Genomic DNA, 13,385 nt, shown 5'->3' with positions numbered 1-13,385 from the left:
CAAAATGAAATTTAGCCGCTAACGACATGATGGCGGCGGGAGGCCGGATCAAGGCAGCCCGCGTTGAAGCTCAGCACCCTTGACAGATCTTTGTTTCGGACGGCAGGGTAGCCGGGAGGGAGCGCCCTAAAATAGCCCTTGTTATTTTTGCACTTGCCACAGCTCGTTTGCTAGACAGACGTTCATTCCCAGCGGAAGCGGCCCATTGGTTCTTCGCCTCCCGCACGCAGAAGGGATGTCGAGAAGAAGAGCTGAGCTGAATGCGTCTTTTGCCGCTCGCTCAAATGACAGATGTTTAATTCCCCTGATTTGGACTCGCGGCAAACAGCGGCAGGACGGAAAGAGGAGAGCTCGGATCAAGGCTTCCACGGTTAGCTCGTCGGATGCCCTCGATGGGGCGAGACGACCATCTTGACCGGGAAGGCTGGCGGCGATTGGATGTCTATCACGGTCGACGGCAATCCATATTGATTTATGAAAAGCATTAAAGCCGTTCCAACCGTCGAACCAGAGTAATTAGTCCAGAGTCTTAGTAAAATCACCTGTCCCAAAATGGCTGCCGGCTACTTAAGATCATTTTTAGCAGAGGAAAACCTGAGGTCATTCATTTTCTGTACCACTTATCCGCCTGGTGTAAAACCAGAGAAATATCCTGTACCAACATGGCTACCTGTTAGTTAAGAGGATTTTATTGGTGTAAAGCCAGAGAAGTCCTCTGTCCCAACATGGCCACCAGTTAAGTGACTATTTTCATGTATTAAAACCAGAATAGCTTTTTGTCCCAAAATGGCTGCCGGTTAGTGGATTTTGTTTTAGTGGGATAAAGTTAGAGTTACTTAAGAAGATTTGAATGCAGTGAAACCCAATAAGTCAACAGTTGTATTGTGTGAAATGAAAAGATAAATAACATGGCGGTTAAAAGTTTCGTCTTTGAATAAGATATTTTCATGGAGCGACACTTTGCCTAATAACGTGTCTCATTCCCTCGTTTGCCCGCTTTTCCCATGCCTCCTCGGTCATGCTTTTCACATCATCGTGTTAAGTCGAGGTCCTCCAGTAAAGCTAATGCAATTGGATTGTGTGACTTAACGGCTAGTTTAAGCGGAAAAGCAGAATTGCGGATGGACAGAAAGCTGGAAATGGCAAATTTAGGTTGGGAGAGAGCGCATGGGGGTGATGGGCGAATGATAGTTGAGATATGGAGATAGACGAGGACGTGGAAAGACTTTGCTAAGGTTTGCTCGCAGTAGGGGGTGCAAAACCCCATCCGCCACCATTGACGTGTTTCAATGGCGTTGACGGTGGTAGAGGTCTTATCCCTTTGAACTGGCAGGAAAATGGGGCAGTGAGTGATTTTACTGCACCGGGTCCCATTTTGGATCAATCTTTCCAGTGGCTCGCTAGTTAGCCGCTCTACGCTGGCCTAAACTCGCCCGGCCCAAGCTCACCCAGCCCTGGATTTGTCCTTGGTGTACTGACCTGTAATTGGATTACAGATCTGTGTTGCATCACGCGTTTATCTCCATTCTTCAGGCTGCACAGTGATGGCTGTCCAATTCATTTAACGGTGAGGGTTGGCAAAATGGATTGGATACCTAGCGCTGTCAGGGCAGTCATGACTTGATGGTTTCGGGACATTCCTGGGTCACTTCCTGTCATTTTTAAATCATTTTCTATGAATTTCTTGTGGATTTCCTTTTGATTGGGTACTTCCTGTTGATATTAGAAAAATATTATTTCTTGTTGGCTTTGGGGAGTTTTTGGGTCACCTTGTTAGCTCGTTGGGTGCAATTGACGGTTTGGTTGTCATTTTAGGGTACCGTATTTTCACGACATACGGCGCATTGTATTTTTAGCCGCAGTGTCAGTAACGAGTGCTATTTCTGTATTTTACACACACAAAGGACGCACCGTTTTTATAGACGCAGCCAGGCATGGCAAAACATACACCAGTTTAAACATACACGCTACACCCACACGCTCAAAACACGTTTTTAAAAGGGCAACGGAAGCAAAACTGAGTTCGGTTGTACTTTATTTAGCCATTTTACTATGTACTCACGTCATCATCACCCACAAATCCAAAGTCCTCATTTTCTGTGTCCGAATTGAACAAATGTCCAAATGAGTCATCGAAAACGCTGAGTTTTATACGTTCGTCCAGGCGGCCACAATCCATTCGCAAATAGTAGCTAGCTAGTAGCTAGCGTAACTATTCCAACGCTGCCTTCCATGCTTTGTAAAGAAAGCTGTGTTGATGTCAATGTCCAGGCCACAATCCATTGGTGTCCCAATGGATCCCAGTAGTCACTGAGCAGTACTTTTTCTACAGGGAAAATAGTGGAGTCGGGGGCTGCTTGCCGTAGTTGTGAGAGCTGTAGATGATGGTGTACCCTATCGACTGATTTATTTTATTTTACCGTGATAACAATTTTAGTATTGGTCCATATATAAAGCGCACTGGATTATAAGGCGCCCTGTCTATTTTGGAGAAAATTTAAGACTTATGTGCACCTTATAGTCGTGAAAATACGGTACTTGCGGGTCAATCTTTTTCTTTTTGAAATTTTTAGACATTTTGCGGTTACTTCCTGTTCCCGAGTTGCTCCCTTGTTGATTTTGGCCATATCCGAGCTACTTCCTATTAATGTTGTATTTTTTGGGTCACTTCCTTGGTTGCCATTGTGACCGGGAGGCGGCACACTAGAGCTAGAAGGTTGCCTGTTGGTCAGAACAAGCCCACGGGCTGGTCTAACCCATTTGTAGCGGGAGGGTTGGCAGCCACCCTCTCCCGGTCCAAAGGGATTGGAGCGGAAGCCCGACATATCAGAGGAGGAAGGTCAAGATGAGCCATCGGGCTCCCTTCCGAGAAGTCCTCCTCCTCTCTTTTACGTAAGCTAATCTCCTCCATCTCACTCGGCCCGATATAGCCAGCTCGCAGACCGCAATAAATGGGCTGGCCGCCGTGGCGCGTCCTCTAAAAAGGACACCCCATGAGGATTTGGGGGTAGGCGATGGCTCTCCTGGTGTACTTCTACGCTGGGGTCCCGTCCGTCCCACTTATCTATGTTTACGCAGGCTTCCTTAAGGCTTCATGAGGGTCAAATACTTGCTTTCTGTGTGGAGCCCATTTGGAAAGGTTGGAACTCGACTCCCATCCGGCAGTGAACGCGCCTTCCTTTTCAATTCATTGGCGGTGCAATATTTGTTCATTCTTTTTTTTTTACCGCATTTACTCTGTCTAGTGTTGTCACTGGCAGCCGGTGGCCCAGAATAAATAGAAAGTGATAGATTTTTTTTTTTTTTTTTTCCGTCTGTTGTTTTTGACACCCGAATGCATCTGTCACCATACTGGATATGCAACATCCTTTTACAGTTGTTCTGGCAACTTTTCAAATGTTTTACATTTGGAGCACCGTGTCCGAACTTTTATCTCGAGGGCTACTTTCAGAAAAAAATTGAGAATCCTTAAATAATACGGGGACATGAGCTAATCAGCTATTTTAGTTCTGCAAATCCATATGGCCAGTTAGCAGAAACACGATGAAATACATGTTTGGACCACCAGAGGGTGACATAACCCAGGTTTTCTATAAATGTTACAGATTCTTCCCTGGCAACAACTGCAATTAAATGTACTTCTTCCATAATTTGTTCTGTGTCATTGCCTCAGCAAGCAAAGAATTGGTGGAGTACTCGATCCTAGTATGAAACGATCCAGCGAGCATGCAATGCCAACGCGGTCTTGCGTAACCATTCTCTCCCGGTGGGCATCGTTGGTTATTTCCGGTTGTGGATCACATGACCGTAGCGGAAATATTGACCGGGCGCGATTGTAAAATTATTACTAAAAATCTCATGATCCATAATCAAATGAAATGAATATTATTTTCAATACTATATCAATAAAAAAACAAATTTCACTGTTATGATAAACTTATTTCATTGGTGGTCATTATTATAATATTATGACAACTTTCTCAGATTGCCCAAAAAGAAGAAACTGACCTCTATGTAACAACCATGAAATCACCAGAAATCAACAAGAAGTGATTTTAACCCCATGACAACAAATTTCCATTGACGTTTTTTTGGCAACATAAACAAGTGATCAACGAGTTTTGATGGTTTTGTAATCGAACGTTGTATCCAGTTACAACTTTTCAGATCGATACCTCTGGTTTACCCTACTACATCCACAGAATGAGTGCTTGTTTTTGTTGTCCATTGTGCATTTGTTCTGTTCAAACGCTAGAGGCACTCCAATCCTTTCCAATTCTCTAGCCATAAAGGTCAGGCAATCTGATCTCTAAATAATCCAGCTCACATGTAGTTCTCAATCTCACGGAATTGGAGACGTAAACCCAACATTTATAAATGCTGACAAATAATAGTTTTTTTTAACATATTTGACCATATTCATGGTTTTAATAAGGAGAACAAATGTGTTACTTTGAAGGGAAAATCTTAGAAAAAATCATCGCATGTGGTATTTCTGAGATACTGTAAGAGTCAAAAGCACATTATTAGGGTCAATATCGTAAGGAAGTTAGTAATTCATCTAGTAATGGATGTTTTCTTACTGCAAAACAGAAAATAACTACAAATAGTAAATGTTAATTTGCCGAAATCTACTGGTGAAAGAGTATAGCAACGCTATAAATCTTGTGCGCATAAGCATTTCCCTTGATTCAGCCTTTTTTTTTGTTACAAATGCGTCTTCTATATGAGAAAATACGGTACCTCAACTCTTACTTGAGTACATCTTATGCCCTTTTTTTACAAGTAACTATACAGTAGAGCCTTTCATAGTGAATGTATATTCATAGTACAGTGCGTCCATTTGTGACTTGGCACTTGTCTACGTCGGATTGCGGGAGCAACATATGTTGGAGCTTTATGTATTTTTTGGCAGCGTTGAATGTGACGCACACAACGTGTGTTTTCTGTCAATATAAGGAAACGTGCTCATGTTTCTGGGAGCACAGTGTGTTCTTGGAAAAGGGATTCTTGGAAGCAGAGACCAAAATACTGCATTTTGTTTTTCTTAAACCCCCCTCCTGCCCCCTTTTTAGACTCATTGAGCGCCACTGATGGCGCCAGACTCCCAAAGCCTTTCGTCCACTCAGTCGAAAGGGATCTAACGTCTCGAACCGTCGATGTCACTAAAACCAGAGCAGTCTTGCTGATTTTGGTAGCATTTAAAAATTGCTCCTTGTTCAATTTTAGAAAGTAACAGGTCACTTACTGTTGATTTTGTGTCACTTTCTATTCATCTGAGGACTTTGATGGGTCACATCCTGTTCCATAATCTACAAAATGACCAGGAAGTGACCGAAAATCTGCCACAATCAACAGGAAATGTCCCAAAATGAACTCATTGAATTTTTGACGGTGTTAAAACCAAATGGACCCATCCATTATGAACATGGGTTGCTCCCTCTCTGTTCATTTTCAGGCATTTTATTCATTTGGGGAATTAGCTGGGTCACTTGACCTTGAACCGACACAAAGTACTAACAGGAAGTAGCCCAGAAATGCCCAAAAAGCAACAGAAAAATCAGCAGGAAGTGAACTGAATGCCTCGATAGGAAATGATGGGTTTTCAGTGACGGCCATGGATGTCCAATCTGTTTTGACTGAAAGGGGTCCAATGATGGAGGAATGGGTCACTCAATTAATGGACGATCGACAAATTGCCGACCTGGTCTTCCTGGACTTCGCCAAGGCGTTTGACTCGGTCAACCATCGCTTGCTACTCCGCAAGTTGGAAGCGTATGCGATTCACCCAGCGGTCGTGAGGTGGATTGATGCGTTTTTGGCTGGCCGCACCTTTCAAGTACAAGTCAATGGCATACTTTCAGAGACTCACAACGCCCCCAGCGGTGTCCCCCAAGGCTCCGTTCTTGGACCACTGCTGTTCGTGGTGTTTGTAAACGACCTGCCAGAGCACATCTCCCAGCGGGTTCTCCTCTTCGCCGATGATGTGAAGCTCGTTGCTCCCCGGAGCGACTACGAGGACCTGCGTAGGTGCCTCCATCATGTGTGGAGTTGGTCGAACCTGTGGGACCTGCGGCTCAATATCACGAAATGCAGTCATCTGGCTATTGGGGCTCCTCCTGATTCACCTCTTGACTTTGAACCGGGACGCCTGGAACTGGAACGAACTCAACGGTGCAAAGATCTGGGCATCATTGTCGACGACACGTTCAAACCAACGGCCCAATGCATCCAAGCAGCCAACAAAGCTCGCGGAGTTCTGTTCCTAATGTTCCGGTCCTTTGCCGTCATCACAGCAGACATCTTCCTTCCGTTGTATGTTTCCCTGGTGAGGCCCATTCTCGAGTATGGGATCCAAGCCGCATCACCGTACCTCGCCAAGGACATCCAGCATCTGGAGCGGGTCCAGAGGCTTGCAACGAGGATGGTCCGCGGCCTCAGGCTATTGTCCTACGAGGAAAGATGCCAGCGACTCAACCTGCCGACCCTTGAGGCTAGGCGTCTGCGAGGGGACCTAATACTGGCCTACAACATCCTCCACGGCATCTACAGCGTGCCCCGCGACCTCTTCTTCACGCCCGCACCTGATCGTGGTCTGAGGGGTCATCCGTGGAAGCTGTACCCTCGCGGGTTCCGGTTGAATCGGCGGAAGGCGGCTTTTTCAGTGCGCATCGCCGGTCCTTGGAACCGGCTTCCGCAGGGTGTGGTCGAGAAGCCGACGGTCGCCCAGTTCAAGCGGGCTCTGGATGACTTTTTGGCCGTGAACCAGTGACTACACCGCGTTTGTTGCACATTTCTTGTGTCTTGTTACATGGCCCTTAGCCTAGTGCTTTTTTTCTTGCCAAATAAATTGAATTGAATTGAATTGAATAAACACGGGTCACTTCCTGTTGATTTTGAGAGCATTTGCGGGTCACTTCTTGTTGACATGGGGTTATCCCGAAATTAGTTAAAATCAACAGGAATTGACCTGTTTATACCCCCAAAATAAAAAAGGAAGTGACCCATTTTTATTTTGGGGGCATATACGGGTTGATTTGAGGTCACTTTGGCTTCATTCTGGGATGCTTTTGTTGGTTTCCGCTCACTTGCTATTGATATTAAGGCAATTTGGGGCCACTTCCTTTTGAAGTCATCAGCAGCCAAAGAGTTAAAATTAGTTGTAGTTGTGTTTTGGGGCATCTTAGAAGCCCTTCAATCACAATTCTTTCTCCACTTCTCCCACCTACTTAGCACATGCGTGTTCATCCGCCGGTGTAGTTAAGCGGCATTATCTCCTCCCTATTCTTGGCTTGGCTATGTTGGGCACGATTTTCGGATTGTTCACCGAATGGCCGTTGTCGGGACAGGAAGGAAAAACGATCCCACCGCCCACCCCCCTTTTTTGTCTTCAAAACAACGCGGTGACGTCACGCTCCTAGCGGAGTTGGGCTGAGATGTTCGACACTACCGTGTGACTGCGGAGAAAACTGCTCGTTTCGGGGGTGGCAACTCTTTTTTTTTTTTTTTTTTTTTTGCCGGCAATTTCGGATCGCCTGCCCCGCGGAAACAACGCGCGGGCGGGGTTGGCCGGTTGACTGGCGCCGGTGAGGGAGCGAAGAAAAGCCCGAGACATTCGCCGAGGTGTCGCGGAGCTCCGGAAGCGCCACTCTGGAGTTGCTCATCCGATTATTGTCGTCCACCATGCGCTTTAAAAGGAACGGATCGTACACGTTGAATCGGTAAGCGAGCGATGCGCGCATGTGCTCGGAAATCGCCGAGTTTTTTTCCTTTGTTGTCATCATAACGCCGCGTACTTGTGCTCTGACACCCCCACCCCATCCTAGCTTTTTAGTGGGGAAGAAACCTGTTGTTCTTGTTCTTAAGTCAGTGCGTGGGGGTCTCTTTTTTTCCACATTTGCGTCCATCAAAACAAATAGACTCATGCCCCCACGATTATCGCCGATTATTTTCTATAGGGTTGTTATCCAATGTTTTTTTTGATAGGGAGTTAATCGCTCCTTATTTTTGGAGTGAGTACAAATATCGCTTTATATGGAAAGCATAGGTTATTTACTCTTAAATATATTTATAATGTGTATTCGTATTATTATTGGCTTGGTATTTCAGATGTGAATTGGTACTACTCTTGTCACAATGCTAAAATTGATATCGAGCCGCCAAAAGCGTAGTTATCGTTACCGAAATATTGTATCCAAATACGATGTTGAAATGAAAACGCAAAAATACTGACCGCTAATGACGGTGAGAGACGTCCAATTCATTCGACTGGGAGGGGCAGAGTCTAAATCACCTGTGTCAAAGTGGCGGCCCGGGGGCCAAATCTGGCCCACCGCATCATTTTGTGTGGCCCGGGAAAGTAAATCATGAGTGCCGACTTTCTGTTTTAGGATCAAATTAAAATGAAGAGTATAGATGTATATTAAATTTCCTGATTTCCCCCCCCTTTTAAATCAATAATTGTAATTTTTTAATCAATTTTTCTGTGTTTTTAGTTCAAAAATCATTTTGTAAAATCTAAACATATATTAAAAAAACCTAAAATAAACATTGTTTTAGATCTATAAAAAACTGAATATTCAGGGATTTTAATCCAGTTCTTTTAATCCATTTATTTAAAAAATCTAAGTATTATATCATGAAATCGAGTTGATGTTAACAAGGCCCGCGAACCAACCCGAGTCTGACACCCTTGGTCTAAATGAACAAGACAGCAGAAAAAATAATCACAAAGCACCGAGATAATAAATAATGAATTTACTTACTTAATTTTGGGTGTTTTATCATGAAGGGTTTAAAACGTGTTCAGTATTTAGTCCAAAATGTGTGTAATTGGGCTTTTTTTGCCTTGCGTTTCTTTGAATTGCATTGACACGTGAGTTGTTTGTTTTTGAAAGCGACAGTTGCTTGTAAGTAAGGCCGGCCCTCCTTCTTCCTCTTTAGCCTTGTTTTTGGGCACCCGGCCTTCCGCTTGGCATTGCGTTCACACAAAGGCCACATCCTGCCGTCTTCCTTTCCAATTCCAATCACGCTCGCTGATCACACAAACGAGATTTTCATCCACGATTCAGTCACCCTGGGTGCTAGCAAATAAAGACCTACGATAATGTCCATGTTAGCTCATAGACAGCGGTAGACGTCCAATTTCGTTTTCATCGATGTTTATTCTTTCGTTTATCCTTCTAAAATGAACAGAAAGCGACCCATAAATGCCTCACAATAATCAGAAAAGTGAGCCAGAATGAACTCATTGGCTACCATCCACATTGCTAGACGTCCAATTGGAATGGGTGGGATGGCAGCTGGCTTTTTCCCTGTGTTTATTTAGTTGCATGGTTTCCCCAACCCCGATAATTGTCGTGCGGTGAGATTATGGATGGTTACGGCATCAGGGAGCCAGAGGTTGGCGCCCCTAGCGAGGGGGAGGATGTCATGACTCGGCAAACGCGAGCCGCAGCCTCCGAGAAAGAGTGATGATGTCATCATTGGATGCCAAAGCCGCTGCGGTTTTCTTCACCCGCCAAAGGAAAAGTAGCCGGCGTGTGCTTTCCTCCAAATGGGACCATTTCGCGCTGTGGGTCCAAATCCGTTTACAATCATCGATAGACGAGAAATGTTTGAACCCCAAAATGGCCCGAATCCTTCTTTGTCAGTCTCTTGATAGAAAAGAATCTCGTGTTCTTGTACAAAAATGCTTTATCATCGCCAGTGAATGTTCTTTTTACTTTTATTATATTTCTTTTTTTGTAAAGGAAAAAGAGCTGTAAATATCCCCTTTTGAAAAAATATTAGAAAAAATATAGCATTATTGTTCTTTTATCAAAAGAAAACCATTTATTTTTATATTCAATTGAAGAAAAATGAAAAAATATTTTAAGCATATCACAAAAAAATGATTTTCCTATTAAATAATTTAAAAAGTTATTTATTCAATTTATTCAACTCTTTAACATGATCATTGACAATAAAAGGACATGTACAAAATCTCCGAAAAAAGGACCAGTCAATGTTATTCTTTGAATTTGAACCTTTCAATTCAGCATCATAGCCCAAAACACGATTGATGGAAAAACCGGTGTGTCGACAAATAATCCCAAACAAGTAATCCACTGTCAAAGGAATCTATTTTTGACGTATGGTTTTTCTATTTCCTCGCAAGTAAACAAACAAAAAAAAGGTGTCCTTCACCTCACTTGTACTCGGCAGCCATTGGCCAGCTTCCCGGGGGCTCGTCGCATCGTCCGTCCGTCCGCTGCGTCACTCTTAACTCATCCCCAGCGGACGTCCCATGGGGGTCGGGGGGCAGTGAATGAACGGACTGCCAGCCCCCCCTCACTGTTTACCGACAGAGAGAGAGAGGGAGCGAGAGCTGGGTTGGGGGGTGTTACTGGCGTGGGAGAGCGATCGAGCGAGTGTTAAAGAGAAGCAGGCGGTCGCAGACGGCGGACGTCCTGATGAAAATGTAGCACTTTTTTGCGAATGGAGCGAGAGTCGCCATCCCTTTTTGGCCCAACCGTTTGGACGGCGTCCGCATGGGGGTTTTGGTGTGCTGCGACTGCTTCTTCTATAGGTACGTTAGGAACGTTTGCACGTCGGCCGCCGGAACGCTCTCATCCGCCAAAATAATGGCCGTTTTCTTCATTGGCTGACAGACGTCATTAAGTTATTATTATTATGTTGTATTAAGTTAAAACATACTTTAGTCATTAATGTTTTTTTAATGTCCTGTTCAAATGGTTTTTAATTAACTATAACTGAGTGTCCGGTTTTTAAGTTGGCTTTAAATTTATGATTGTAATTTTTTTAGTCATTTTCATGATTTAAAAAGTCAGTGCAGCTAGTTTTTTTTTATAAGTGAAAAAATATCTTGATTTTATTCATGAAAAATAATTGAATAACATTTTTTCTAATGACTCGGTGTCATTTTGGTAATTAAACAAGTTAGTGTTGTGTTTTTCAAATTAAACATTTTTTAGCTTTACCATCCAAAAAATTTACATTTAAAAATGTAATTGGTAAAAATATTCACAAATTGTTTACCTATACTGTGTAAACACAAGACAATAAATAAACATAAAATATTCATTCTTTTCACTTTTAAATATATTTTAAATGTTCTATTTTTAAAAATTTGAAACAAAGTCGTATTAGTAAGTATTGTTTTAAAGTTTTCTGTAATAAAAACAATAAATAAAAGAATCACAAATTTTCTCTCCACTGATGTCATTGCTCACCTTTCAAAAAGAAAATTCAAACTTTTTCAATTCAAAAGAAAAGGAATTAAAGTCAACCCACTGATATGTGGACTTTTTCCCAACCAATATATAATAAGGCAGGTTCACTGTCGTGGTGACGATCCTTCTTAAAAAGGTTAATAATCATATAACAAGCTTTCCATTATGCGGACTGTATGCGGATGGTAGCCGATATATATATATTTTTTTGCCGGCCGATATGTGAGCTCGTTTTTCAACACGTAGGCTAATTGTTCCATTCGCTATTCTGGTGATGCTATTTGCTATCAAGGTTGGCTTTGTTTTTTAATACGGTCGCATAGCGGAGGCTCACTGTCATGTTTGTTGTTTGAGTAGCCATCTTTGTGGTTATAAGTTGGGGGCCAGTCACACAAAAAGAAGCGTGTGGAGAAAAATGCAACTTGGAATATCTAAATCTAGTCTTTCACATGCCTGTCGTCATTGCTATTTAAAATTTACTCAAATATTAGCTTGCAATTGGTTTTAGACGCAGACCTAATAAAAAGTAAAAAGAAAAAAAGCCGATCACATTTACATTGGCAATTTCTGTCTAAAAACTGTAAAACTAGGTTGAATATTTGTCTTTTTATTCTAACACTTAACACTTAAAAACAATTAGGATTTTTTTTTTAAACGTTCTTCTCTTTGACTTAAAATTTCCTTTTTTGTTGGTGGCTTCTCCGTTTTCTTTTTTTGTCAACACTTTTTTGCTCTTTTGAATCGTACTTTGACTTGCCGTCCGTAACGTAACTTTATTTACACTTGACTGAATGATGAATGTGTCTTTGATGGAAGAAGTTTGGCACAGGCTGGGGTTGTTTACCCTTACCTAGTGAGGGTGCAACCAATAAGACCCAATGCAGTCAGTCTACTTTTAGCATTTGTTGGCCAATCCAAAAGCGTCGAGGCGACGCCATTGTTTGCCTTCCGTCGTCCACCACACAAAAACTCAAATGAATGTTAACTCGTTTTAGTTGGGGAAGTTGAGTTCGGCTTACTAACAACGTTGGTAAATACAGGGTGGATTTTGTGTCTGTCATTTGCTTATGTTTTCTATGGGGTTTAGGTCAGGGGAATTATCCGGCCAGCCAAGCAAAGCCACGCCATAGCCGGTGACTCTTCGGTCGTAGATGTGCGATCCGTTTAGAGCGGATCTATGTTTACTGAAACGTGAAGGAGTTACCGTATTTTCTCGCATATACACCGTATTTGTCGCAGAAAAAAACTTTGACTGAATCGAGGGTAGGGCTTATACGCACACATATTAGACTCGACAAAGATAACACAAGACAATGCCGCCGATACGGTCATTTATTTCAAGATACAGAAAAGATAAACAGATAAAACGCTTAACAAAATTTATTTTGACGTCTACTTTTCAGTTTATTACAGGCAACCCAATCCCCCCCCCCCATTTTACAGATCAGGTGGACACTTCCTAATCCACTAATTGTGTTTCTCGCCATCGCAAAGTTTTCCGCATTCGGCAGTACCGCAATGCACTCGACCTTAGTGAAATTTCTCAAGCGCCGCGTTTGGGGAAGGTGAGCATGGACGGACGGAGGGACGGCGTGTCCTGTCCTCCTCCCGCTTCCGCTGCGGTGCGCGGACGAGGACACTTACGTAACACTCGGGCGCCGGTCGCTGGCGGTCGGCCAAGGCGGGGTCAGCGATTAAACGGCTGCCCAAAAAAGTAGACTAGTCCCACGACGCCCCACGCTTGAGGAAAGGCAACGGTACTGCCCTTAAAGATTTAGGGAGGGGATTGTGACTTTCAAGTCGGAATTCTGAGATTAAAGTTAAAGGGAATTCTGATGTTATTTTCAGAATGTTATTCTGTCTGAAAGTTTCAGAATGCTCGTCTTTAAATGCATCTTTTAGACCTATAAAATATAACTTTAAAATGGCAGGTGGCGAGCCAGACATCAACTTTGTTTTATTATTCCTACAATATCAACATTTTATATGACATATCTAATTCTATGTTTTGAATTACATCAAATTAAATGCGATTTAGACTCCAGTACTACCTATATATGTATCAGTGGTGGTCCGTGAATTTCCTAGCGACGCCTTCAGCGAATCAATCCAACCCTCAAAAACTATTTTATGACTATAAAACCTCTACTG

The 13,385-nt window shown here is 43.0% G+C and overlaps 1 protein-coding gene across 3 annotated transcripts in view; it reads left to right on the top strand.

The window, feature by feature from the left end:
• Nucleotides 1–13,385, top strand: part of mob2a (MOB kinase activator 2a) — a 28,778-nt gene that overhangs the window by 2,865 nt on the left and 12,528 nt on the right. Inside the window, exon 1 of one of the 3 annotated variants that reach the window (XM_077597396.1) lies at nucleotides 7,123–7,721. The exons of 1 other annotated variant lie outside the window; for it this stretch is intronic. In XM_077597396.1, coding sequence (XP_077453522.1) covers nucleotides 7,684–7,721 — 38 coding nt within the window. In that variant the 5' untranslated portion in view covers nucleotides 7,123–7,683. Of the gene's footprint in view, nucleotides 1–7,122; nucleotides 7,722–10,395; nucleotides 10,571–13,385 lie in introns of those variants that run through there. One more of the 3 variants, XM_077597395.1, reaches the window with a different exon arrangement.

Source organism: Stigmatopora argus, chromosome 3 (assembly GCF_051989625.1).
Source record: "Stigmatopora argus isolate UIUO_Sarg chromosome 3, RoL_Sarg_1.0, whole genome shotgun sequence".
In the NCBI taxonomy this organism is placed as follows: Eukaryota; Metazoa; Chordata; class Actinopteri; order Syngnathiformes; family Syngnathidae; genus Stigmatopora; species Stigmatopora argus.
This window is presented reverse-complemented; position numbering and strand designations above follow the sequence as displayed.